This window comes from Molossus molossus, unplaced genomic scaffold (assembly GCF_014108415.1).
Source record: "Molossus molossus isolate mMolMol1 unplaced genomic scaffold, mMolMol1.p scaffold_m16_p_3, whole genome shotgun sequence".
Lineage (NCBI taxonomy): Eukaryota > Metazoa > Chordata > Mammalia > Chiroptera > Molossidae > Molossus > Molossus molossus.
The window spans coordinates 7,631,205-7,654,150 of record NW_023425366.1 but is presented as its reverse complement, the minus strand read 5'-3'; the positions used below and the strand labels follow the sequence as shown (position 1 = coordinate 7,654,150).

The window sequence follows — 22,946 nt, the reverse complement described above, 5'->3', positions numbered from 1 at the left end:
AGACACGTGGCCCGAAGCCGGAGCAGTTTCTATGCGAGCTATAAAGTTCGCTTTTGGTCTTTAATTTCCAACTCTTAATCTTAAATTTCTAAAAAAAAAAAAGTAACTCTTTGTAAAACTTTATAGCAAGCTTCAGACATGCTCACCACCCAATTTGGGACTTAATTTATGACACTTTCTTTGTCTAAAGTGTCATAAATTACCAGTATAAATCCCTCCACACTAGACCAATAGTTCCTTGAAGGCAAGACCATATATCTTGTAAATCCTTAGTTCTGATTTTGGGAGTGCCTTGTTTACATCATGTTTATGAATGTTGAATGATGAATGCATGAATTGGTGAATGAATAAACTAAAATAACATGAATGCCCATATTTAAAAATAGATTAGCTGATTTTTTGCCTAAATGTTAGTTCAGGAGAGACATATAATGCTCAAGTATCTGAAATATTTCTCTAAAACTTTATTCAAAGTTATTCACCTCATTGCTAACAGGTGTACAGTTAATTCTGTGCCAGTATTACCAGGCTTGCCCATTGATGGCAATGGACTTTGAGAAAACCCCATTTCCTGACACTCAAAAGTTAAATTACTCTTTTCAAAACATACCAAACTCCCAATACTTGCAAAAGTATTGCATGCACCATTGTCCCATCAATCTTTAGATCTGAATTTCACTATTAATATGTATCAGTGGATATTAAAATGAAGTCATTTTAACAAATTGACTGTACAAGTCAAATACCACCGGTTAATATAAGACAAGAGTATTTTACAAACACTACATTACATATTACCTTGCATTTTGAAACATTACATGTCATATTTGTGTAAGTGTACTTCAGATAGCTGAGACTTCACAGAACTTAACAGAACTGAATTCTGTAATTAGTTCCAATTAGCTCTATTTTAGTCTGTAAGGCTCATGTCATAGTTCAGCACCACAGATATCTAGCAGTCTAACCAGCCTTATTCAGACCTCGTGATAGTGTTTAAGGTGAAAGTCTGAGAAAATCTTCAGATCCTACTTCCAGATCTTACAGTGGAATGCGCATTTTAGCTGAACAAACTATGTAACAACTTGGGTTGTACCTTTTTATTTTCATTAAATGTTTTGTTTTGTTTTTTTAAAGGAAAAGAGTACTTACACCATGAAGTTAGGCTGTCAGTCTCACCGTTGAATTTATAACACTGCAGCATCAGAAGTAACCTAATGCCTCGCCCCACCCTTCCTTTTAAAATGTCTAAAAGGCAGCCAGAACGTGTTTTATTTATCCTTTGAAATAAGGTGCAGAGGACTGCATCAGCACACCTCCTTGTACACAAGGTCCAATAACATCTCCGTCAGGCAGCCCGACCCAGCGCGAGCTGACTCAGGAGCGACACTCCGCTCCCAGAGTACCGCGTCATCATCCCGGGTCTGCCCAGGGCCAGCATCACTGCTCAGGGCCTTTGCGATCGCTTGTCACTGCTGCTGGGACTGAAAGCCGCATCATCCCAGCTTCCAGAACCAGTCACCCTCCCAACTCATCTCTGTTCGGAGTGTGCGGAGTTCAGAATGAGCACGTTTCTCTTGCCGTTTCAAACAGGGTTTGTGCATCTCCCAGGTGAGAGCACACTCCTCAAATGAGAACCTTTTTTTCAAAGACCACAGGGACTTTCATAATCTTGTTTGTTCAAAGTATAAAATTTTTACACATTTGAAAATTAAAACTGAAGACTTACACCTCCGCTCTTTTCTGCCAGAAGCACCCAACTCATCAAACCACATTTAAAACCTGAGCTTCATGCTACAAATGACCCAAGGGGCACAAAGTCTTACAGAGCCTTAACATCATAGAGTACACTGAGCATCAGCTGGATCACATTCAGAAGCAGATTAGCAAACTGAGCAAAGACTTTCCCAGAAACACGATAGTTTTCCAGGCTCCGTGTCAGTCACATAAAATTTTAAGCAACATGTAATCCTTTAATATTGTCCACAGACATCCCATTCCCAACCGTTCTCATAGACCCAACCCACCCAGCCCACACTGGTCTTGCACCCACAGAGGTTCTTAATGCTCCCCATTGCTGATGACAGCTGCTTCCGGCTCTGCTGCTGTTCCCGGGAGTCTTGGCATCTTCTTAGCAGGACTTGGAATATGCTAAAAATCAAAGAGAAAAAGTTGTTTTCTGTTGTTGTTTTTTGTTTTGTTTTGTTTTTTGAGTCACAGTGCTTAATAAAATTCCAATAGAAAAACAGAGAGAACAACTTGGGAGCGGTTTATGTTAAATACACTGTATACAGCTGTTCACAGTAGGAGCTAAATATCCATTCTTTACCTTATGGTGAATTTATCATACAATTATCAATGTAGCGAGAGAGAGGAAGGCCACAAAGATCCATTAGCCTCAGTATTTTACTTGTTACATTTTGCATTCACAACTCAGACACTAGAAGCTTGACCTGCTACCTAATTTATATAATAGTAAGAAGCATTACTGCGCTCACCAAATTTGTGCTGAGCAGATAAAATAATCAAGGTTATAAAGTCCTCAGTTTGAAGCCTGGCTATGATCCTGGTCAGGTCATTTAACCTCTGGCCGCCTCATCTCTAAAATGGGCATAGTACCATTTACCTCAAGGTAGTTTTCGTTAAGGGTTAAATTAGAAAGTGTAAATAAAGTACCTAGCATCACAGCAGCTCAAAGCATGGCTACTATTGTTACCTCCTGGCAGTTTGGGAGACCAATCTGTCAATGGCCCGAGAGAAGAGAGGTCGGGGTCGCAGCACCCAGTTCCTGTGTCTTCTCTCCCAAGACCTATCACAAACGAGCCTCTCTCTAGATCAGTCTTCCTCTAAATTCTGGTATTATTAAATAAAACCTAGTATTCACTGTGCATTTCAAAAAGGTTAATCAGTTAAGTGCAAGGACTTCATAAACATGGACAGCTGGAATCCAGCCCCAGAGCCCTGCTCTGAATTTCTCTGCTTTATTGACATTCCCTTAAGTTGCTACATCGGTCAGGTCCCCTAAGCCCCGAGATCTGGGGCTGGAAGCGACATCCTGCCAGAGCCTAAGACCACACCCACTGTGCTCCCCATACCTCAGCGGCCGTGCTCGGGTGCACCAGGCCCACGCCTTCGTCCAGAGCGCTGGCCTTCAGAGAGGGTCGCCGGGCGTAGGTTCTCCTGTGCTTTTCATCCACTCGAACTAGGTACCATGTTCCTTCGAAGAGCGAATCCGTGGAAGCCTGGGGAATGTAGTTGACTAAAGGAAAGGCAGAGAATGTAAACAATTAATTAGCTATGGCACACAACTTAGCTGGTAATAAACTGAAGAAGTTGCATGTTTTCCTACAATTTTCACCGACATCAGATTTGTACTGAATACAGCCTAGGTCTGTGGATACCCTTATCTGTGTGTGACGTGTTTCATGTTGTGACAGCCCTCCCCCAGGCCTTGGGGCATGTATATATATCAACAAGCTAATGTTTTTACCCAGGTGATGCGTGTCCTCTCTGAGTTTCATGCTCTCAGCAAAGGCAGCTGGTGTCATACACGTTCTGGAGTCGAGCCTCGATTTAAGATCACACAGACTTGCTGTTATTTTATCGAGAGCAGACCCTGAAACAGTAAATAATTCCAACATCAAAAGACTAAAAATGGCATGCCTAAAAGCCTAAACCAAATGTTGCCAAATGTTAAAACAACTTTTCCTTTCTGTTAGAACCACTGGCTATTGTTCGGTTCAAGATAAGATGGTATCAGACACAGCTTCCTAGGACCCGACTGGACACCTGCCCACTCAGCCCTGCACAGGCCGGGAAGCAGGTGCGGTTTGCAATGAGGAGCTTGGGGAGAGGCAGCCCAGAGCAGTGTCCGTCTGCCACCACTTTCTCTGCTTTTGCACCTTCCAGGACAGAGAAGGTGCTGCGGTTCCCTTAAATACAGCCAAGACCACAAAGCTAGGAAACTAGTTACCTTAGATACTAGCGAACAATCAGAAATGATTTATTATTCACTCATGTGATGAGACTCAATCATTAAATACTCAAAAGCTGCCTGCATTAGTAAGATATGCTTCCTTTGCTCCTGAAAACATGTTGAAAACATAAAAGATCAAACTATTTGCCAAAAAAGGAAAAGTCAAAAACACTAAACCATCAAATATGTTTGAACCGATACTATTTTTCTGACTTGGAAAGAAGGAAAGGAGCTGTCCTCCCTCAGACCCGGCCCTGCCCTTCACCCAGGTAAGCGCCCTGGACGAGGGCACATCCGGCTGCTGAGAAGGGAAGCCAACCAGAAAGCAGCCACGCCCCATGGGGCGGACTCCACTGTCCCTTGAGAAGCTGCTGAGTCAGCCCGACCAGAGGAGGGACCCAAGACGTTCCCACGGAAAGACTCGGTGTTTACCTGGTGTGGCATCTTGGGTGACTTTCAGGGAGTAGAGGGTGGCAGCCAAGCCAGAGCCGTAAGAGAACACGCCGATCCTCGTTCCTGCCAGCTGCTGCGGTGTGTACCTGTGCGGGGAAGTTGTCGGGAGGGGTAACTGACCCGAACAGCAGTGTGTAGGAGGCTATGAGCGGGACAGAAACTCATCCTACAACCTTAGGGACCTAAGCTGAAGTTCTACCCTCACAGCATGCCAACTAAACCAGGTATTTTCATCGCTTTAAGAAAGATGGGCTTATGAAAGTTATTTTACCATAAAATAAGTCACTTTGTCAACCAGGGAGTCATGGTTCAACTGCAGGTCAGAAAAATAAAACCATGAGACCAGCAGCAGAACAGACAGTGTGACATGCAATACTCTCGAATAACTACCGCTTCACCCCACATCCTTCAAGTCCACAGACAGTAGGCTAGGGAGCCTGGAAATTAAACGGTATTCTGTGACCTGCACCGAATACGGTCTCCGAATCCGAACATTCCCCAAATGAGGGCCGCTGAGTAGCTGAAATGGTACTTACTGTGCTAGGACGGAGGCAAGGGAGCCATACACAGAGGATGTGTACATATTTCCATTCTGATTTGAAACGAGCAAAGACGCCTTTGTTTTCTGATTAAATAGTTCAGAACTAGCCTTCATAAATGCTTTTTCCACATCTCTATCAAAGTAGGTATCTTCTAATTTAACATCCCTGAAAGATTTATAAAAAAGACAGTTTTAGTGTTCAGAGACTCCACTTTTATTGTATTAGTGTACCCAATACATATTCTAACCTGCAAGTGTGTATGATTCTGTTTTTTTTATAATTCCATTTGTTAAAAGCCAAGTAACAGCATGCTAATTACCATGGAAGACGTAACAGTTGTAGACAGATAATCCTTTTTCTCCAAGCTTTTTATAACCAAGTTAAGATAACTTGATTCTCTTGGGTTAATAAACCCACTAAAGTGCTGTTGTCACCCAACAGAATATACCATTTCAAGTCCATAATAATGTCTATTTAGTTAGAAAGGTCATTACATTAGAAGAGCCACGTCTTAAAGTCGAGTGGAATCTGTCAGATGGAGAAGGGCCGAGTCTGGCAGGCACAGCACGCTGGGGCCTTCATGGTGGGGAGCTGTGGAGGAGCATGGGAGCTGCCGGTCCGCAGTGAGCGGTGAGCCGGGGCTGGACAGGCAGGAGGAGGGTGAAGAGCTATCGCACGCAGGCGCTTGTGGGCACGTTCCTGTGCTGCCAATGGGAGGGCACCACGAGAAGGAAGGCAGAACAACTAGTAGGAACGACTAAAGACTTAGTGTAGGTAAGCCACCACGTCTCTGGGACGCAGTTTCTTCACTGATGAATAGTTAGACTAGATTACTTCTTTTTTGTTTGTCCGTTAATCCTCAATGGAGATATTTTTTCCATTGATTTTTTAGATAAAGTGGAAGGGAAGGAGGAAGGCAGGGGGTGGAGTGAGAGAGAGACACACACACGCATCGATTGGCTGCCGCCTGTACACACCCCAACCAAGGCTGGGGATCAAGCCTACAACCCAGGTACATCCCTGGACCAGGAATCAAACCCATGACCCACCAGTCCACAGGCTGATGCTCTAACCACTGAGCAAAACCAGCCAGGGATAGGCCAGATTACTTCTAAGATCCTTTTGAGCCCTGTAGGGTGTGGCTCAGCATGGCTGAGCATGGTGCCATGCACTGAGAGGTCATCAGCTAGATTCTCCAGTCAGGGCACATGCCTGGGTTGTGGGCTCAATTCCCAGTCGGGGGCGTGCAGAAGGCAGCCCGCCCATCAATGTTTCTTTCTCTCTCTTTCTCACCCTCTCCCTTCCTCTCTCTCTAAAATCAATAAAAACATTTTTTTAAAAAGATCCTTTAGACTCTAAAATTTTCAGGACTGTACAAGTAATAGTTTAACAGATACAAAAACTGCTCTCAGATAGGAGGAAAAATCATAACAACTCCTCTTACCCAAAGGCTTCCAGGCCACTGTAGACACTATTTTTATCTCGGTTCTGATCATTCAGGAAGTCATTCAGCATCATCCGAGCTAGAGATTTCTGAACCAGTTTACAGTAGGGGGTGTGGAAGATCACGAAGCTAAAATCATTCAAGGTAAAATCTTTATCATGTCCCTCTGAAAAAAAAATCCAAAGACATTATAAAATTCATATAAGTGACTAATTTTTGAAGCTTTATTTTTGAACAGGGCTAGGATGTTTTCATATCTTTATTTTTAATTTAATTTTATTTTATGTTTATCCTCACCCAAGGACATTTTTCCAGTTTTTGTTTAGACAGAGTGGGAGGGAGAGAGAGGAAGAGAGAGAGAAACACTGACATGAAAGGGACACATTGAGTGGCTGCCACCCGCACGACCAAACCAGGGCCGGGGACAAACTGCAATTGAGGTACGTGCCCTTAGCGGGAACCAAACCCAGGACCGCAGGCCAACGCTCCAACTGCTGAGCCAAACCGGCCAGGGCTCTTTTCATATCTTTAAATTGCAACCAAAAATACACTGTACAATGAAACACCTCTACGGGTTAAAACACATACCAAAAAGACATGCAGAAATAGGACAATATACACAACTATATTACTGTCTTTCAAAGGTAAGAGTCAAAACTTATTAGTGGACTGTGGAATCAATTTAGTGGGTCAGAACCAATATTTTTTTATCTTAAAGGATTAGAATTTCAGGGAGGGAGGGGGGGGAATCAGTGGGAGGAAAAAGAGAAACATCTGTAACAAAAATAAATAATTAATAAAAAAATAAATTTAAAAAAAGATTAGAATTTTTAAAAAATGAAAGTGAGTAGAAAATAAACTGCATAATTTGCACAGATAAGCAATTTCATGACACTTTTGTTTGAGTGTAGCATGCACAATGTAAAGTGTATTGCTTACTGTGGATCCTAACAATGAAAAATCACTATACCGTTAAATGGTATGACTTTTTACATACTGCAGGAATGCTGCTTATCCAAAGCCAAGGTTTCTGAATATCTGTTTCTTAATCCTCCCTCACAACCCCTATAAAGCAAAGTTGGACTATGGGGAGAACATACTTTATATGATACTGTGCATTTTTACTAATGTATTGCATTGACTCAAATACTGTCCTTTTCAGCACCTCAGAACTTTTCAGCCGAGCCAGTCTCATTCTGGAAAAGATACGCTGTGTCCAGAAGAACTAAGAAGCTACCTCTATTTCCCCAGTCAAACCACACGGACGGTTTTCAAGTGCCTTTACTCGACCAGAAGCAGTGACTGAGTACCTGACACCATGCTGTGGTCCGCTGGAGTTCTGACTGTCAGATGCTGTTTTGTAGACAGTGTGCCATGATATGACCATTTATCTCCACATCTGTAATCAAGTTACACTATGACTTTGGTCACTCCTTTGAAGTGATCATCAAAGACAGATGCTTGTGGTTGAAGAAAGTGTCCTAAAGCATGCACCTGACATTCTATTGTCATTATTTTGTTCTAAAAAGCTATGCAGCTTAGATTCTGAAAACTACTAAAAAATATACCACTGGGGGGAAGAAAAGAACTTTTTCAGGGTTAAAGATGGAGATTAATGATGACATTAACAAAGCAAATATCAATCCATAGGCTAAGTACAACTGGGGAGACGAGGGTCACACTTCAGAAATTTATCTTCACCAGTTTTCTGGATCACAGCGGCAAACTAAAACCTTGTGAAAATACCTTTCACAAAAGATGAACAAAATTCAAGTTACTTTTCACCCTAGCCAGTTTGGCTCGGCAGTTAGAGCATCGGCCGGCAGAGCAAAGAGTGGCGGGTTTGATTCTGGTCAAGGGCATGTACCTTGGTTGTGGTTCAGGTCCCGGCCCTGGTTGGGGTTGTGCGGAAGGCAGCCAGTCAATGTGTCTCTCTCACATCTATGTTTCTCCCCTCCCCAACTCTATCGAAAAGAAATGGAAAAGTATTCTCGGATGAGGATTAAAAAAAAAATTCAAGTTACTTTTTTAAAACCTACCTTTAGTTTTCTTACTGAGGATAAGTCGACCTAAGTACTTTTGCAGAGATATGCCTCATTTCCAAAGCTGACTTCTTTTCCTAAATTACACATTCCCCCAAACCACAGGAAAATGCTATTTGGCAGGTGAGGAAGACATGGTTAAAGGACACTAGTGAAGGATGCCCACAAAGCAGTTTCTCACTAAAGACACCCAGCACATTGTGCCCGAGACCAAGCCAAGGAAAGCGGATAAAACCCACCTTTCTGCCACTGGGCGTGGATCTTTTTGCGGTAGACAGAGTAGCAGCGGTCTAATGCACTGAGGTAGCACTGGATGGAGAGCTTCCCATCCACCACGGGGTATTCGGAAAGCATATCAGGCTTGTAGAAGTCATAGGCATGCTGCATGTGTGTCCCACGAAGTCCTGTTAGAACCACAAAGGAAGGTGCCCATGGATCTCTGCTCCCTGACATCTGTATGTCAATGAGCACCATCGGGGCCTTCCTTCCTAGTCACCTCAAGCCGTGTGCGGTATAAAAATCACACGGTGAAGCCAATAGTATTTGAAATGCAGCAACTGTATCCATAACGGGCCTAAGACTGTTTGGATGTACATTTTCAAGCAAGTTTCATAAATCTAACTGGGAGACTATGACTGCTTTACTGAACTGAAAACAAACTTGCCACTTACTGTGTGACTATGGGCAAGTCACACCTTCAAGTTATTACTTAAACCCACTTTAGTTCTCTGTAAAATGGGGATGACATCCCTCACCTCACACAACTGCTATGAAATCTGAAATGGTAACACATATAAGTACTTAGCAGGTAGTGCCTGCAGTGAATGACCGCTCAGTAAGTACTAGCTTCTAGTGTCAAAGTTCTCAGCATATTGTGCTAATTAAAAAAAAAAAAATTCCCACTCACCTCGTTCAAAAATTAGAGGAGCATTTGGCCCAATGAGCATAGCAACAGCTCCAACTCCACCCGTAGGTCTAGCGGTTCCTGTGGCATAGACAGCAATATCTCCTGCAACCACCAGGGCGTACCGTCCTGAAAAACATCAGTACAGAAGGTGATCCCACTGTAACTATTCACGGGGAACCGAAGTGTTATTTTCCCCAGGTATGCTTTCCCTGTCTTTGGTAAAGAAAGAAAATGGGACCTGGCCAGATGGCTCAGTTGTTGGAGCACTGTCCTATACACAGAAAGGTTTTGAGTTCGATCCCTGGTCAGGGTGCATACTGGAGGCAACAGATCGATATTTCTCTCTCTCCCTCCCTCTCTAAAATTAATAAAGAGTATATATCCTCAGGTGACGATTGAAAAAGAAAGAAAATGGTCTAAATTTTGATAAGATAATTATCCTACGTGACAAAGATAATGGATTTATAAGGCAGGTATGTTGAAAGTCATAGCTATCTTCCTGAACAAATTCCAACAAGCATAAGTAGTAACGTTTGCAGATGGCATTAATTTACAGGTCCCCAGGGACTGTTTCTGTGGAATAGAGATGTAACGCACCATCCCAAGAGCTGGACTCGACCCAGTTCACAGCGTTGAAGACAGCAGCGGTGCCCCCGTAGCAGGCATTCGTGGTGTCTATTCCTTCTACATCTGTGTTCCCAGACTCCTCAAAGAGCTGCATCAAATTAGTCTTCACTGACTTTGATTTGTCGATGATTGTCTCTGTTCCAACTTCCAGCCGCCCGATGCAATCATAAGAAAGGTTATTTCTCTCCATGAGATTCTGAACCACAGTCATGCAGAGAGAGTTGATATCTTCTCTATCCGTGCAGAAGCCCATCCTGGCCTGGCCCAAGCCAATAGTATACTTTCCAGCATCTACACCATCGTATTTTTCCAGCTCTGCTTGATCAACATATTGAGAAGGAAAATAGATCTCAAGGGCAACAATTCCCACGTCTTTTGGCCAGCAGGCTTCTGCATTCAAAGGAAGTGACCCTGGCATGGTGAAAGAGCTTTCAAAAAAACACAAAAAAACATTGTTTTAGGTTATAAACTACCAAGTTCTAATTTGAGAAACAGACATTAAGAGTTCAACTATCACCTAAAATATTAGTTTACTTTCTAAGTTTAGCATATTTTACTTAGAGAAGTAAATTTTAAATATGTGGAGGTAGCCCAGCTGGTGTGACTCAGTGGTTGAGCGTCAACCCATGCACCAAGAGGTCACTGGTTTGATTCCTGGTCAGGGCACATGCCCAGGTTGTGGGCCCAATCCCCAGTGGGGGGCATGCAGGAGGCGGCCAATCGATGTTCTCTCTCATCGATGTTTCTATCTCTCTCTCTCCCTTCCTCTCTCTCTAAAATCAATAAAGATGAAAAATAAATAAATATGTGGAAGTAGCAATTACAGTAAGAATGAAATACTATTATTCAAAATTATCATGTTTCAGAAAGGCTTCCACTTTATTCAAAGCATGATTATTAGAAGTAAAAGAAACTCAATAAGATTGTTCCATGTTGTAAAGGACTATACAATGAAATACAATGATAATTCAGAATACAGCCCACAAATCAGAATTCAAGTACTTGATCTATTCTTAGACACCTAAAGTTTAAATGAGTCAGTCAATTCACATTAGTAACCCATCATTATTCACAGCTACTGACTTTGAGACTTTAAAAATTGTTAGACCAAACAATATTGCATTCTTCATTGATCTAAACAATCTCAGCAAGTAGAAAGTCACACTATAGAAGTCTACCAAGCTGGTCTATACAAAGACACTGATATTATGATCCTACTCTTCCAAAGAAGCCCCGCACCCAGAACCCAAATGATTAAAACTTTAAGCAAAGACAAATTCTAGGATCTATCACAGGGTCAAATGCCAATATTCTATACTTTCTGCAGCTAGTGTATAGGCAATAAATGATCATAAAACCACAAAGTATCACTGAGCTTCTCAATTAGGAAAAAGAAAAACTGATTTAAATTTGAAAACCAGTAATCCACACATTATTAGTATGGCAATTAACTCTTAGATAACACCTTAAAACCACCCCTTCTCTCTTGAAAGGGGCACTAAAAGGTTGGACATGCTGTAAAGACTCAGCAGTGCCGAGATATACTGACCAACAGTAAAAAAAAAACTGCTAGCCACTCAAGACCATTGCCAGTGTCTATGGGCAAGTCAGAAACTACCAGAGCCTCAGTTTCTTTAGAGGGTATATTGATCAGTAAAAAAGAATCAGCTATTTCAAACAGGGGAAACTAAATATAGGAAAATGGTTACAGGCTTGTCAGCGGAGCTACAGGAGAAAAGGGGAACGGTGGTTATTTAGATCCCATGAGCTCCCATTCCCACTAAAGCTGCCGGAGCCACCAGCACCAGCCCCGCTGCCACTGAGCCAGAACCCAGAGACCCACGTGAGGCCACCGGTGCTCGCTCCCACCTCCCATCCCACTGGAGCGCCGCCAGCAGTCTGACCACACCCCGCTGGTCCAGGAGCTGGAGAGACGCAGCTGCCAGGCTTTGAAGGGGGTATAGTCCTTATTTTTAGAGAAAAAAATCTTTCCATATCCAAACTTCTATAACTCGACTCCCTTTTTAGGTATTACATAATTGTACGGTGTTGCTTAAGTGGCAGAATTTCAGCTCTTCAGTGACATAAAGGTCTTGGCTTAGGAGAGTTGCCTGGGTCAAAATGCTACACTAACCTTGACTAGCAGCTCACCGCTAATTTGAATCCTGAGAAGAGAAAGTCAAATCCTGCACTTTTGTCATTTGTCCTATGCCACTCTGCAAGCTTTGGAGTGCTATTAAGTGCAGTGAAATTACAGACCACTGCCACAGTGAGTTGACTGTGGAAAATTTTGAGAGAATGTCAAAAGTAGAAAGGTTGTCCTTAAATCATGAAATCTACACTTAGCCTGTAAGTCATCAAATTATGTATCTATTAAAACCTAAAAGAGAAGCACCTTGAAATACATGCCTGACCTAGGTCCTCGCCGGCTGGGTAAGGGAGGGGCTTCAGCAGCGATCCGGGGAGCAGGACGCAGCCTCCTACACCAGCGCTCTGCATTCGCGCTCCCCACCCCTGGCCAATCTCTCCAAAATGCACACCTGACCTTTGTCAAGATGCTATCGAAAACTTCTCCAAGCTTCTTCTCTATAATTTAGGGTCAGCCTCTTTGCACTAGACAAGGAGCTTCTGGAGAGCAGGAATTGCTTCTTGTTTGCCACTTGGCATATGGTGGAGGCTGAATGTTGAATAAATGAAATGCTACTAGCCTTCTAATCTGAAATCAGTAACAATCGTAATACTGAAGCGTGCGCGCGCACGCGCACACACACACACACACAAAAGCAGAATCATAAGAGAGGATCTCCATGGCAAGAAAATGATGGCCACAAGTAATTAGACTATTGTTTCGAACAAATTTAGAATCACTATCCAATCTCACATAAGCGTAAACACCCTTCCACAGCCCAGCTAGTATCACTTGAGAATGCAATCAAAAAGCAATGTTGGCATACATGCTTACCTGTGATTTTTTTTTCTGATTAGGCAATATGCACGGTTATAGTTTATTATCTAGATTTATTTTTCTTTTACAAGTAAACCCTAATTTTTAAAATTAGTTCTAGATTTTAACCATTAGTCTACTAAACACAAAATCGGACAATCTCTGGAAGCATCGTGGCATTAACTAATATTTCAAGCTGGGGTGTAGCCCCGTAAAGGGTTTTGAAGAGAGACGCATCGGAGTGGTTATTTGCCCTGGGGTAAAAATTCAACTCCCCCTTTCATCAGAATTTCCATCATGACAGGGTGCCATACCTGTGTGAGGGACAAAGAACTTCAGTCTCCAGGTCTGTCACTCTGTTTCCTCCTTCAGGCACTAGGAATGTCAAATAAGAACTTCCGTTTAAAGTCATAAAATTACCACACAAAATCAAATAATGACTCCAATTCAAAGTGAGTTAAAATAAACATTCCTTTGTCCAATTACATTATGTAGTACAGAATTTGACTTTGCTTAGGAAAAAATGGTACTTCCAACTTATAAGTAACCCTTTCCCCCCTTTATTTTATTAGCTATTATAGTGGTAGGGTCAGTCCTGGTAATGAACTGACAGAAGTCCGTGTTCAAGCTCTCAATCAAGTATGATGCTGGGAGAGTTGCAGTCTTCTTTACTAAATTTGGGTTTTCAAGAACTGGGAGAAAGGAATATGTTGTACCGGACTAGCAAATTTCCAGTGTAGAGATTTACACATTCTAGAGCTTGCGGCTTTAACAGTAATTTGTGCCTCTTTGAGCCTTAGGTTCCTCATCTTGAAATGGAGCTAATACCTGCCCTCCTGGCTCACTGTGAGATTGTTGAGAAGATAAATAGGTAACATAAAGGACCAATACACTGACTCTTATCCTAGTCCTCAGGATTTCTTCGAACAGAATACCTATCTTTCTAGCCAGCCGTAATTATCCTCATTTATTTACTCTTATGCTCCCAGTTTTCAACTTCACCTCCCACACACAACCTTTCAGAATGATTTCTCCCTTAGTGCTTATATTTAAAAGTCAAGCATTTGATATATCGAGACAAAGGAACATCAAGCTTTATTAACATTTAAGTTATGTGGAAATAAAATGGGATGGTGACCTGCAGCATTTTCTTTAGTCTATATTATAGGATTGTTACTTGAGACAACAGTTCCTGTTTAACAGTTTCCTTTGCTCTCCAATTACTGGTCAATTTCGCATCAGCCCGGAGATTACATTGAGATGCTATTTAGTAAAACTTTACTTCCTTTATCTCATTAGCTCATTTAAGAGCTCTTTACAGACTTAGTACCTTTTACTTCATTAAATTTAGCCTCTACTCCCAAATAAATCCTCCCCTGAACGGTGTGGATCAGCTGGTTGGAGCATTGTCCCATACACCAAAAGGTATCTGGTTTGATTCCCGTCCGGGCACATACCCAGGCTACAAGTTCAATCCCAAGTCAGGGCAAAAGCGGGAGGCAGCAGATCAGTGTTTCTCTGTCTCTCTCTCCAAAAATCAATTTATTTTCAGTTTCACTGGAAAAGATAAGACTGCTCCATTCCAAAAAAACCAAAATTACTTTCTTGATTAATTAAATACACACTTTGAAAAAATAACCTATTTTTTTCTTTATTATTTCAAATTCTGTTTTTGCAATCTGCAAATTAAGCAGACCATGGAGACCAGTTCTCCATGGTGGGGAGAAACATGATTCCCTCTGCACGTTGAAACTATGTAAATAACAGTAATATTTCTTCTTGAAGCCATGTATACGTATGCATTTGACATTATTTTTGCCCAGGGCATTTCCCCTGAACTGCCAACATACCCTCTTTCGATTATTTAAATTGGGGATGAAGGAGAGAATTTGAGATCTTGCTCTCCAGTATATGTCGTCAGTTTGGCTCAAACAAACTTATAAAAATTATAAATAAATAAACTGGGCTGGAAGGTTGGGGGAGGGAAAGGGGGGAAGGGGAGGGGGGAGAAAGGGGAGTGGAGAGAAAGGAGCATGGGAAGCAGTCACTAGAGCACAGAAAGAAACCGAATGGAAAGAGTCCAGAGGGCTCCGGGCTAGTTGCGTTCTCAGGAAAAAAGAGGCCTGGAGAGCAAATGGAGGCAGTAACTGGCGCTCGGGAAGAGCCCATCAGAAAGGGATCGGGCTTTCCGTTCTCTTCTGCAATTGCTAGCCGGGCTCTCTAGTCTGGCTACAACAGCACTGTCAGTCTCCAACAGGTGGGTCATCAGCCTATCTCTTCCAGAAGACATTTTCTGAGCAAGGGACAGAGCTGAGCAGCATGGGTCAGGACGCAGTTAATCAATCACAAGCGGCTGGGCAGGTTACCACAAAGCGCATTTGGCAACTCTCGATGCAGTGAGTTTTGCAAAAATTAAAACTGAAGAATGATGAGCTGCCTAGGGCCAACCAGGTTCCTGCTTCGATGCTTTCCTCTGGGGTCCAGTCAGTGTTCTGAATTCCTCCCTCTGGCTCCCACTCAGCCTTGATTCGAACAGGTGGTCAGAGGAATTCATCCAGTACGCATTAGGGTACAAGATAAACTAGAAGCAGTCACCTGGTAATCTTTCTCACTCTTACAGGAGAGACATCCAGGAGACTGAGAATAAACTGCCTTTCCACGGTAGGAGCAAGCAGGCAAACTGCTGTCAAGAAAGCCTTCTGCCCTGGCTGGTTTGCACAGCAGTTAGAGCGTGGGCCCATGGAGTATGGGAGGCAACTAATAGATGTTTCTCTCTCACACACAGATGTTTGTTTTTCTCTCTCTCTCCCTCCCTTTCTCCCACTCTATCGAAAAATCAATTGAAAAATATCCTCGGGTGATTAACTCTCCCCCCACCCCCCCCGCAAAAGCCTTGCCTACAACCATACACTCTGGTCTAGTTCTCTAAGTATAAGACATGGACATCCTTGCCTGCCCTCCTATACCGAGTTACTGCTCTGCTTATCAAAGATTCTACTCATATTTCAAGACCCTCCCATAAGCTACTTCTTCCAGGAAGGTTTCCGAGTTTTCCAATCAGGCCCTGCACGCCTACCGCAGGCTGTGAGTCACACGAACGAACGAAGTCTCCATATTCTACTCTCAGAAGGAAACTATGGGCGGTCCTCTTATCCACACTGGGTTCCTAAAGTCTTCCTGGGGGAGGGACTGTATTTCCATTCTTTTGAAATCCCTTTGAGACCTCGGAGTCTAGGGCATACAAGTGCCATTTTTTAAGGGGCTGAATTTGGAGTTATAACAATGAGAGGACAAATCTTGTAGATTCAAATACTTGCAGCAGCCCCCACTACTAAGTTGTTTTTGCTACCACTTTTAAGATGAGCTGCAGCACCAAAGCGTGGCCAGAAAATTGTCTTTCTACGGTTGTTGTTCAAAGCAAATGGTAGGTTTCCATTGCTCCCAGATCCTAACCTGAAAAATGTAAGGAGTCAAAATAGTCAGAAGAGAACATCTGTTGGTCTTACAATCATTCCCACATGCACACATTCCTACCACAAACCCTACAAAGATGAAGACTGGGAGCTTAATAGATTAGCTTCCCCTCCACTGCTTCGACTACACTCAATTGACAGACAGCAAGTGAGCACCACAAGTGCCAATCTGAGGATGAATAGATTGTTAGGAATTGAGTCCTAACCACCCTCCCATTAGACTGGGTAACATGTTTCTCAACCTTTTCAATCTATATCACCTTCTTGAGAAACAAAAATATCACACCCTTCTATATTTGTTCTTTTAGGAACCCAACATAAAATTATAAAACTTTATATTCCTTTCTAAATGAAAGTAAATACGGATTCTGATATATAGCCCATCAAGCTCCTCCATCCACAACCAACTGCATTTCCCCACATTCAGTTCCACTGGATTATGAGTTTAAATAATTCTAGGGTACCAAGGAAACACATTACATCAATATCAGAGTTTTGCATTTCCTGTGAGAAAAGGTATCTACATTCTTGACCCAAAATTCTCAAAATCAATCCCAGTTAAAAGAAACAAGATGTAAAAAGCATTCTGTAGGAATATTTAAGTAAACAAGATCAAAAGCAAAACCCAGAATTAGCCTAACAGATGACTTCTTTGACTTCAAACATAACATCTGTTTAACTCTCCCACTGGAAACACCTTCTGAGGACTGGAGTTGCTGACTAAAGTATAATTGAACTGAACTAAACTAGAATTGAAAATAGGGCAAACTTAGCAGAGAGAAAACTACAAAGGCTAGACACAAAGAAAAGAATGTCTTACTCTACTCCCCATAAAACATGATATCCCTGCTCTTCTTATCTATACAAAAATAACTAAAATTTTAAAAACAAAGTTTTGATTAAAGAAAGAACACAAAGTACTTAGATGTCTCAAGGTCCGAAGAACCATTTGGCACAGGTACGTGTCAAGGACTCTCAATCTTCCTCCTAACAGAATCTGTGCAATTGAAGTCCACACACCATCTCAGAGGGAAAAATCTGTTAACTGTATGAGCACTTCCATTTGTCCTGTTACTAAGCAGCAACAGAACACAGCACCCGGCTGCAGCAGGTTGGCGAGAGCCCCCTGAGGGAAGGGCTACAGCACAGGTGAGCCCCCAAAGAAGCCTGAGAAGCCCTAGGCCCAAGGCCACAGGGCCAGCACGACAAGCAGGGGCAACCTCACATCACCTGAGGTCCAAATCCCTCCTCCCACGTGGCTGTGAGCAATCCTCTCTCTACCCCTAGTCAAGGCAGGAAGGACATAGTTTCCAAAGACCCATACACCTGGTTTTGAAATGTCCTTGGCTTAACCCAAAACCTCTTGTATGTGAAGGCCCTGTGGGTGCCTGTCCATCACATCATCCCAGCAGGTCAGGCTGGTCCTGAAGCTCTGAGCAGGTGGGGGGTCCGGAACTGCAGAACACCTATTTTTAAAAATGGGCATAAAAAACATGGAGGCGGGGAGGTGGGAGGCAAGAATCTGGTTGTATCTGAAACAAGCACAGTCACAAGCAGCCAAGGCACAAGGACTCGGCCAGGTTCAAGCACGGCCGGGATGCTTTCTTGCACCTGGGCTAGGGCAGCAATGTGGGCCGCTTTCCTGGCTCCCATCAACTAGGTCTGGGGCGCAGGACACACCCCCTGCCACCTACCACCTAAGCCGGATCCTCCAACCCTGCGCGTCCACCTGGACCCAAGGCTGCGGAAACGCCCTGACAGTCCGGCGCCTGTCTCGCCCCTCCTAATGCACACACCCCACCCCATCGCCTCTCGGGGTCCCGGCCCCTCCAGCTCCCGGCGGACTCTGTCACTACAACCATAACCTTCAACGCCTCTCGCCCTCAGCCCTTCGCAACTCGCCAGCCCACACCAGTGTCCCCGGCCCCTGCTCACAGCGCCGCGCTGGGCCCAGGTCCTGCAGGGAGCCCGCGCCGCCCTGACTCTCGGCGGCCCACCCTCCGGGGCCAGATCCACCCCTGCCCCGGGCCGGACCGCGCCGGCGCTCCTTTGGGCCTAGTCAAGGGCACCGCCTCCGCCCGGCCCTCACGCCGCCCGCGGCCCCTCAGCCATCCGCTCCGGTCCTCCGCGCGAGGCACTCACCCGAAGGTAACCGGGCGGCAGGGCAGGAGAAGGAGCAACCCAGAAGGCGCAGAGCGCGGCGGCTCCCCTCGCACCCAGCTTTATAGCCGCCCACCCGCCCGACTCCGGCACCGCCGAGAGGCGGTGTGAGGCGGGGCAGTGGCTCGAACAGCCAATCGCGGCCCGCAGTTTGGCCGGCAGTGCCCGCCCCCCAGCTCGATTTCTACCAATCAGAAGGAAGGTGGAGGCGGGCGCTCGCTAAGGTTTTCCCTCGTGGCTGGAAGGGCGGGAGAAGGGGCGGTGACAAAGTCCGGAGAGCAGAGGAAGTGGGGTGAGAGAGTGACGTCGAGTGGCCCGAGAACCGGCCTGCCAATGACAGAGCGGCGCGAGACGGCGAGAGCCAACGAGAGCGGAGTGAGAGGTTCTGCGGCCAATTGGAGCCGAGTAAGAGGAGACGGGGACCAATGGGGCCTCCGCGTCCCACCACTGGGGAGAGATGGTCCAGTGTGGGAGGCAAGTTGGTCCTCACTTGAGAGTCTGTCAGGTTGCCTAGCAACCACTGCAAGGCTTTACCTGTAAGATTTCTGAAACACTTGACTTGAATTCTACCTTAACGTTTTCTACTTTCCAGAGCACCAAGTGTGCCTGGCTTACAAATTGGGGCAGAATATGCCATTCAGAATTTATAAATCTGTTACTATTCTATTTGTAAATACCCAATATTGTCACCTCTATTCAAAACTACCTTGACTTTTTAAGAGACTGCTATTGGGACAGTTCTTCCTAAGACAAGATAGTTTGGGGTTAGACACCAACGAGGAGAGAAAGGGCTATTCCTGAGCAGGAAAGTTTGGTTCAGATTCTGGGATTTTTGCTGGCCCATCACTGAGGAAAGGGCTCGGTGGAGCCTTTCCCCACTGTTTCTTCTAAGCTTGATATGTGGTAGGTGCCAAATAAAAGGCTGTTGAAAGAAAAAGGAAGACACCCCATGTTTCTCAGTGTAGGGAATTCACAGGATAGGGACTGCCTAGCTACACCAGAAAACAGAGGGGAGCAATTCAACCTCAAGGAAATCACTGGAATATTATTTAGGAGACTCCAAAGGAGGATAATTAAGACTTTATATTAGACTCTGCCTCCTCTCCTCCTCAGATCAGGAAACCCTAACACTTAGCTTTGGTGGAGACCATGAGAATTGTTTGTATCTCTCACCCTCTGAGTTTGGAAGCTGTTGATACGGTGTTACAGATGAAGATATGCATCACATAGCTGCTGTTATGTGAAAATGTATCCACTATAGATACTAAGCTAGTAAGAGACATTCTCGACAGCAAAGCAGCAAAATGCATTGACAATGGAACCACTGTGAAGAGGTGACATTAAGTTATTTGGGAGAGAGGACCACTCGATAATGGTTTCCTCTCCACAATATTGCCCATGACGTTCATTCTGTTCCAGAATCAATGCCATTTCATACTTTCCTATAGTAACTAGGTGATAAAGGGAGAGATACAGCCTGATTGTGATCAACAGTAATTTGAGAGGGGAATCCAACATTCTTGGCATGTTAGAATGCATTGAAAGGCAGTTAAGGACAAAGAAAGGAACAGCAAATAGTTCCAACTTCAGGAGTACACAATAGGAAATGGTTAGTCATGAGGATGATCATATTGTACAACAGGAGACTCCCTCAAGGCACAGACTGTCTTTTTGATCAAATTAACCTTTAATTAAGCAAAGTGAGCATGGTCACTGATCATTGGGAAGCCAAGAAATGGATCATTTAATTAAAACACAGAACATCTGAATTTAATTTAAAAAAACAAGCCTCTGAGATTCTGTGAAATAGCAGAGAGATTATACTAGGCTCCACAAATATTAGGCATGGCCATGTAAATGAGGATAAAGTATACATATATTTATTTTGGAAGGGGCTGCAAGATTTTTGAGCCGCAATTGTACATAAGCATAGTGAAGTTCACCCAAGTTCACTCAATGTTTAGGGTTGTTGACAAAAAGGGGAGACTAACACTCCTATAGACCTGTCCCACTGCTGCCTTAGGAGCTCTGTGGGGGTATGGAGAGAGCATTCTTTTTTTAAATTTTTTTTTTTTTTTTGAGAGAGAGAGAAACACCAGACAGTTGCCTCTTGAATGAATAAACTGGGGATCAAACCCACAGCCTGGGTATGTGGCCTGACCAGGAATCCAACCAGCAACCTTTTGGTGCACAGGATGATGCTCAACCAACTGAGCCACACCAGCCAGGGTTGGAGAGAGCATTCTTGAAAGAGATTTACATACATCCCGGGGGAAGGGGGGGGGCATGGAAAAAATAGAGATTAGTGCCTACTTTAGGTCTGCAGATTTTTGAAAGAAAACTTGTTGTAATGGTTCCATAAGGAAAGTAAGGGTAAGCTGTAGTGCGTTCTTACAGTGCCTGGCAAGATTATGGGGGAACACCCCTGTCCTAGGACACCACAACCCTGAGGGAGTATGAAAACCCTCAGGGCGTCCCATGGCTCCATGGGCTCAGAGGACAAGAGGAGTCAGAGCTGTCGGCCTGCTGTGGACAGACCTCGCTATGGTTTTGCTCTGCCACCCCCATGGCTGTTTGCCTTTTGTCTTTGGGTTTATTTCCTCACAGTGTAACCCATCCCACTTTTACCATTGTTTCTGTAAATGATGACCTGTTAACTAATATGTGACTGCAGATAAACGGAATGTTTAAGAATGGTGGGGACTGGTATCCCAGTCGCAGACTCCGGGTCTGGCGGCCATGCAGTGGGGGCGGGGAAGGGCGCCCAGCGGGCCTCACATAGTGCACAGTGTTCAGGTGCTTCGTGGAGGTTGGCCGGGTGGCCTATGTCACCTTTGGGCCTCCTGTGGGGAAGCAGGTCACGGACATAGATGTTATCAATCAGGACAGGGCTTTCGTTGATGGACCTTGTACTCAAGTAAAGAGACAGGCTATGCCTTTCAAATGCCTGCAGCTCATGGGCTTAATCCTCAAGGTCCCACACAGTGCCTGCCAGAAGGATGTTTGACAAGCCTGGCAGAAGGCAGATACCAATACAAAATGGGCAGCCATGAGATGGGCCGAGAAGATTGAAGCCAGAGAAAAGAAAGCCAAGATGACAGATGTTGATCATTACAAAGTCATGAAGGCAAAGAAAACAAGGAACCTAATAATCAAGCTTAAAGTTAGCAAGCTTCAAAAGGCAGCTCTCCTGAAAGCTTCTCCCAAAAAAGGACCTGCTACTAAAGGTACAGGGGCAGCTGCAGCAGCTGCTGCTGCAAAGTTTTCAGCAAAAAAGGTCAACGCTGCAGGCAAGAAGGCTCCAGCCCAGAAGGTTCCTGCCCAGAAACCTGCAGGCCAGAAGGCAGCACCTCCAAAAGCTCCCAAGGGTCCGCAAGCTCCAGCTCAGAATGTACTTGCTCCCAAGGCATCTGGCAAGAAAGCATGAGAACACAGAGGCTGTTATAAAAGTAATAAAGGTTCCTTTTAATACGCTGGCAAAAAAGGAGAAAGAGAAGGAGGAGGAGGAGGAGGAGGAGGAGGAGGAGGAGGAGAAGGAGGAGGAGAATTATTATTATTATTATTATTATTATTATTATTATTATGGGGACTGACTTCAAAAGGAACAGACTCCAACCTTTGGCATTGGAGCTCTGGGAGACTGGCCAGACTTCAACCTTAAAAGCAGGATGACAAAAGGCAGGATGATGAAACCAAACCATCGCTGGCCTGGCTCTGTGAGACTATGGAAGCAGATTGTGCTGACTCCCACGCAGCACCCTCGACAGAGAGCCCACAACCCCCTTGTTCCGCCTTCCCCTTCCCTGGTCATAAAATCCTGCACTGAGATAGTAAGATGGTCTTTGAGACAAGAGTCCACCATCTTCTCAGGCTGCTGGCTCCGAAATAAACCGATTTTTCCTTCCACCAGCCCCTGTCTCTACAGTATTGGCTTTTGGCAGGCAGCCCACCCTGGCCTGTATCAACAGCACAAGATGGTTGCAACAGGCCTAAGTATCATGTTTTTAAAACAATAGTCAAAGGTTGGAAGGGGGAAAAGGGCATCTTTCTCTAAATCCCTTTGGAAGCGCAAAGACAACTTTTCCAGAAGGGCCCCCTGGACTTCTTGTAGCTGGTTGGGCCGAATTGTACCGTATGCCCATCCCTAAATCAATCATGATAGAGGTAGTACAATTAGTTGCAGCCTTTCCTAACACAAACCCGGATACTGTTCACACAGAAGGTTGAGCAAAGGGCTGAAGGACAGGCAGGAAATGTGTGCCAGCTGGAGCCCCCCGCTGTTCCCCTTGACCTGCCGCTTCCTACCAGGTGGCTTTGGGTGCCTGGAGGCTACACAGAGCTGGAGCCATATCACAGGACCCTTGGTACCAGGCTTGGGCTT

The 22,946-nt window shown here is 44.4% G+C and overlaps 1 protein-coding gene and 1 pseudogene across 2 annotated transcripts; one reads left to right on the top strand and one right to left on the bottom strand.

The window, feature by feature from the left end:
• Positions 1 to 494: 494 nt before the first annotated feature.
• HMGCS1 (3-hydroxy-3-methylglutaryl-CoA synthase 1) lies at positions 495 to 18,649 on the bottom strand. 2 transcript variants are annotated; one of them, XM_036280461.1, is made up of 12 exons: positions 18,548 to 18,613; positions 17,732 to 17,871; positions 13,247 to 13,307; positions 9,959 to 10,416; positions 9,362 to 9,487; positions 8,694 to 8,858; positions 6,413 to 6,578; positions 4,963 to 5,133; positions 4,406 to 4,512; positions 3,488 to 3,613; positions 3,093 to 3,256; positions 495 to 2,148 (listed from the first exon to the last, which is right to left on the bottom strand). In XM_036280461.1, exons 4-12 carry the CDS (start codon positions 10,404 to 10,406, stop codon positions 2,059 to 2,061), a joined length of 1,563 nt encoding a protein of 520 aa, XP_036136354.1. In that variant the 5' UTR covers positions 10,407 to 10,416; positions 13,247 to 13,307; positions 17,732 to 17,871; positions 18,548 to 18,613; the 3' UTR covers positions 495 to 2,058. The 2 variants fall into 2 exon arrangements, with proteins under 2 accessions (XP_036136354.1, XP_036136355.1); XM_036280462.1 differs by lacking the exon at positions 17,732 to 17,871 and having other exon boundaries at positions 18,548 to 18,649.
• Positions 18,650 to 18,898: 249 nt separating this feature from the next.
• On the top strand, positions 18,899 to 21,992 carry LOC118641537 (annotated as a pseudogene).
• Positions 21,993 to 22,946: the final 954 nt, after the last annotated feature.

Coding starts and splice junctions, on each gene's coding strand:
- HMGCS1 (XM_036280462.1), bottom strand. CDS start 10,406: ATGCCAGGGTCACTTCCTTTGAATGCAGAAGCCTGCTGGCCAAAAGAC. Junction 5,134..6,412: donor AGTGGCCTGGAAGCCTTTGG/GTAAGAGGAGTT, acceptor TAAATCTTTCAG/GGATGTTAAATTAGAAGATA. Junction 3,614..4,405: donor CACCCAAGATGCCACACCAG/GTAAACACCGAG, acceptor TTACTGTTTCAG/GGTCTGCTCTCGATAAAATA.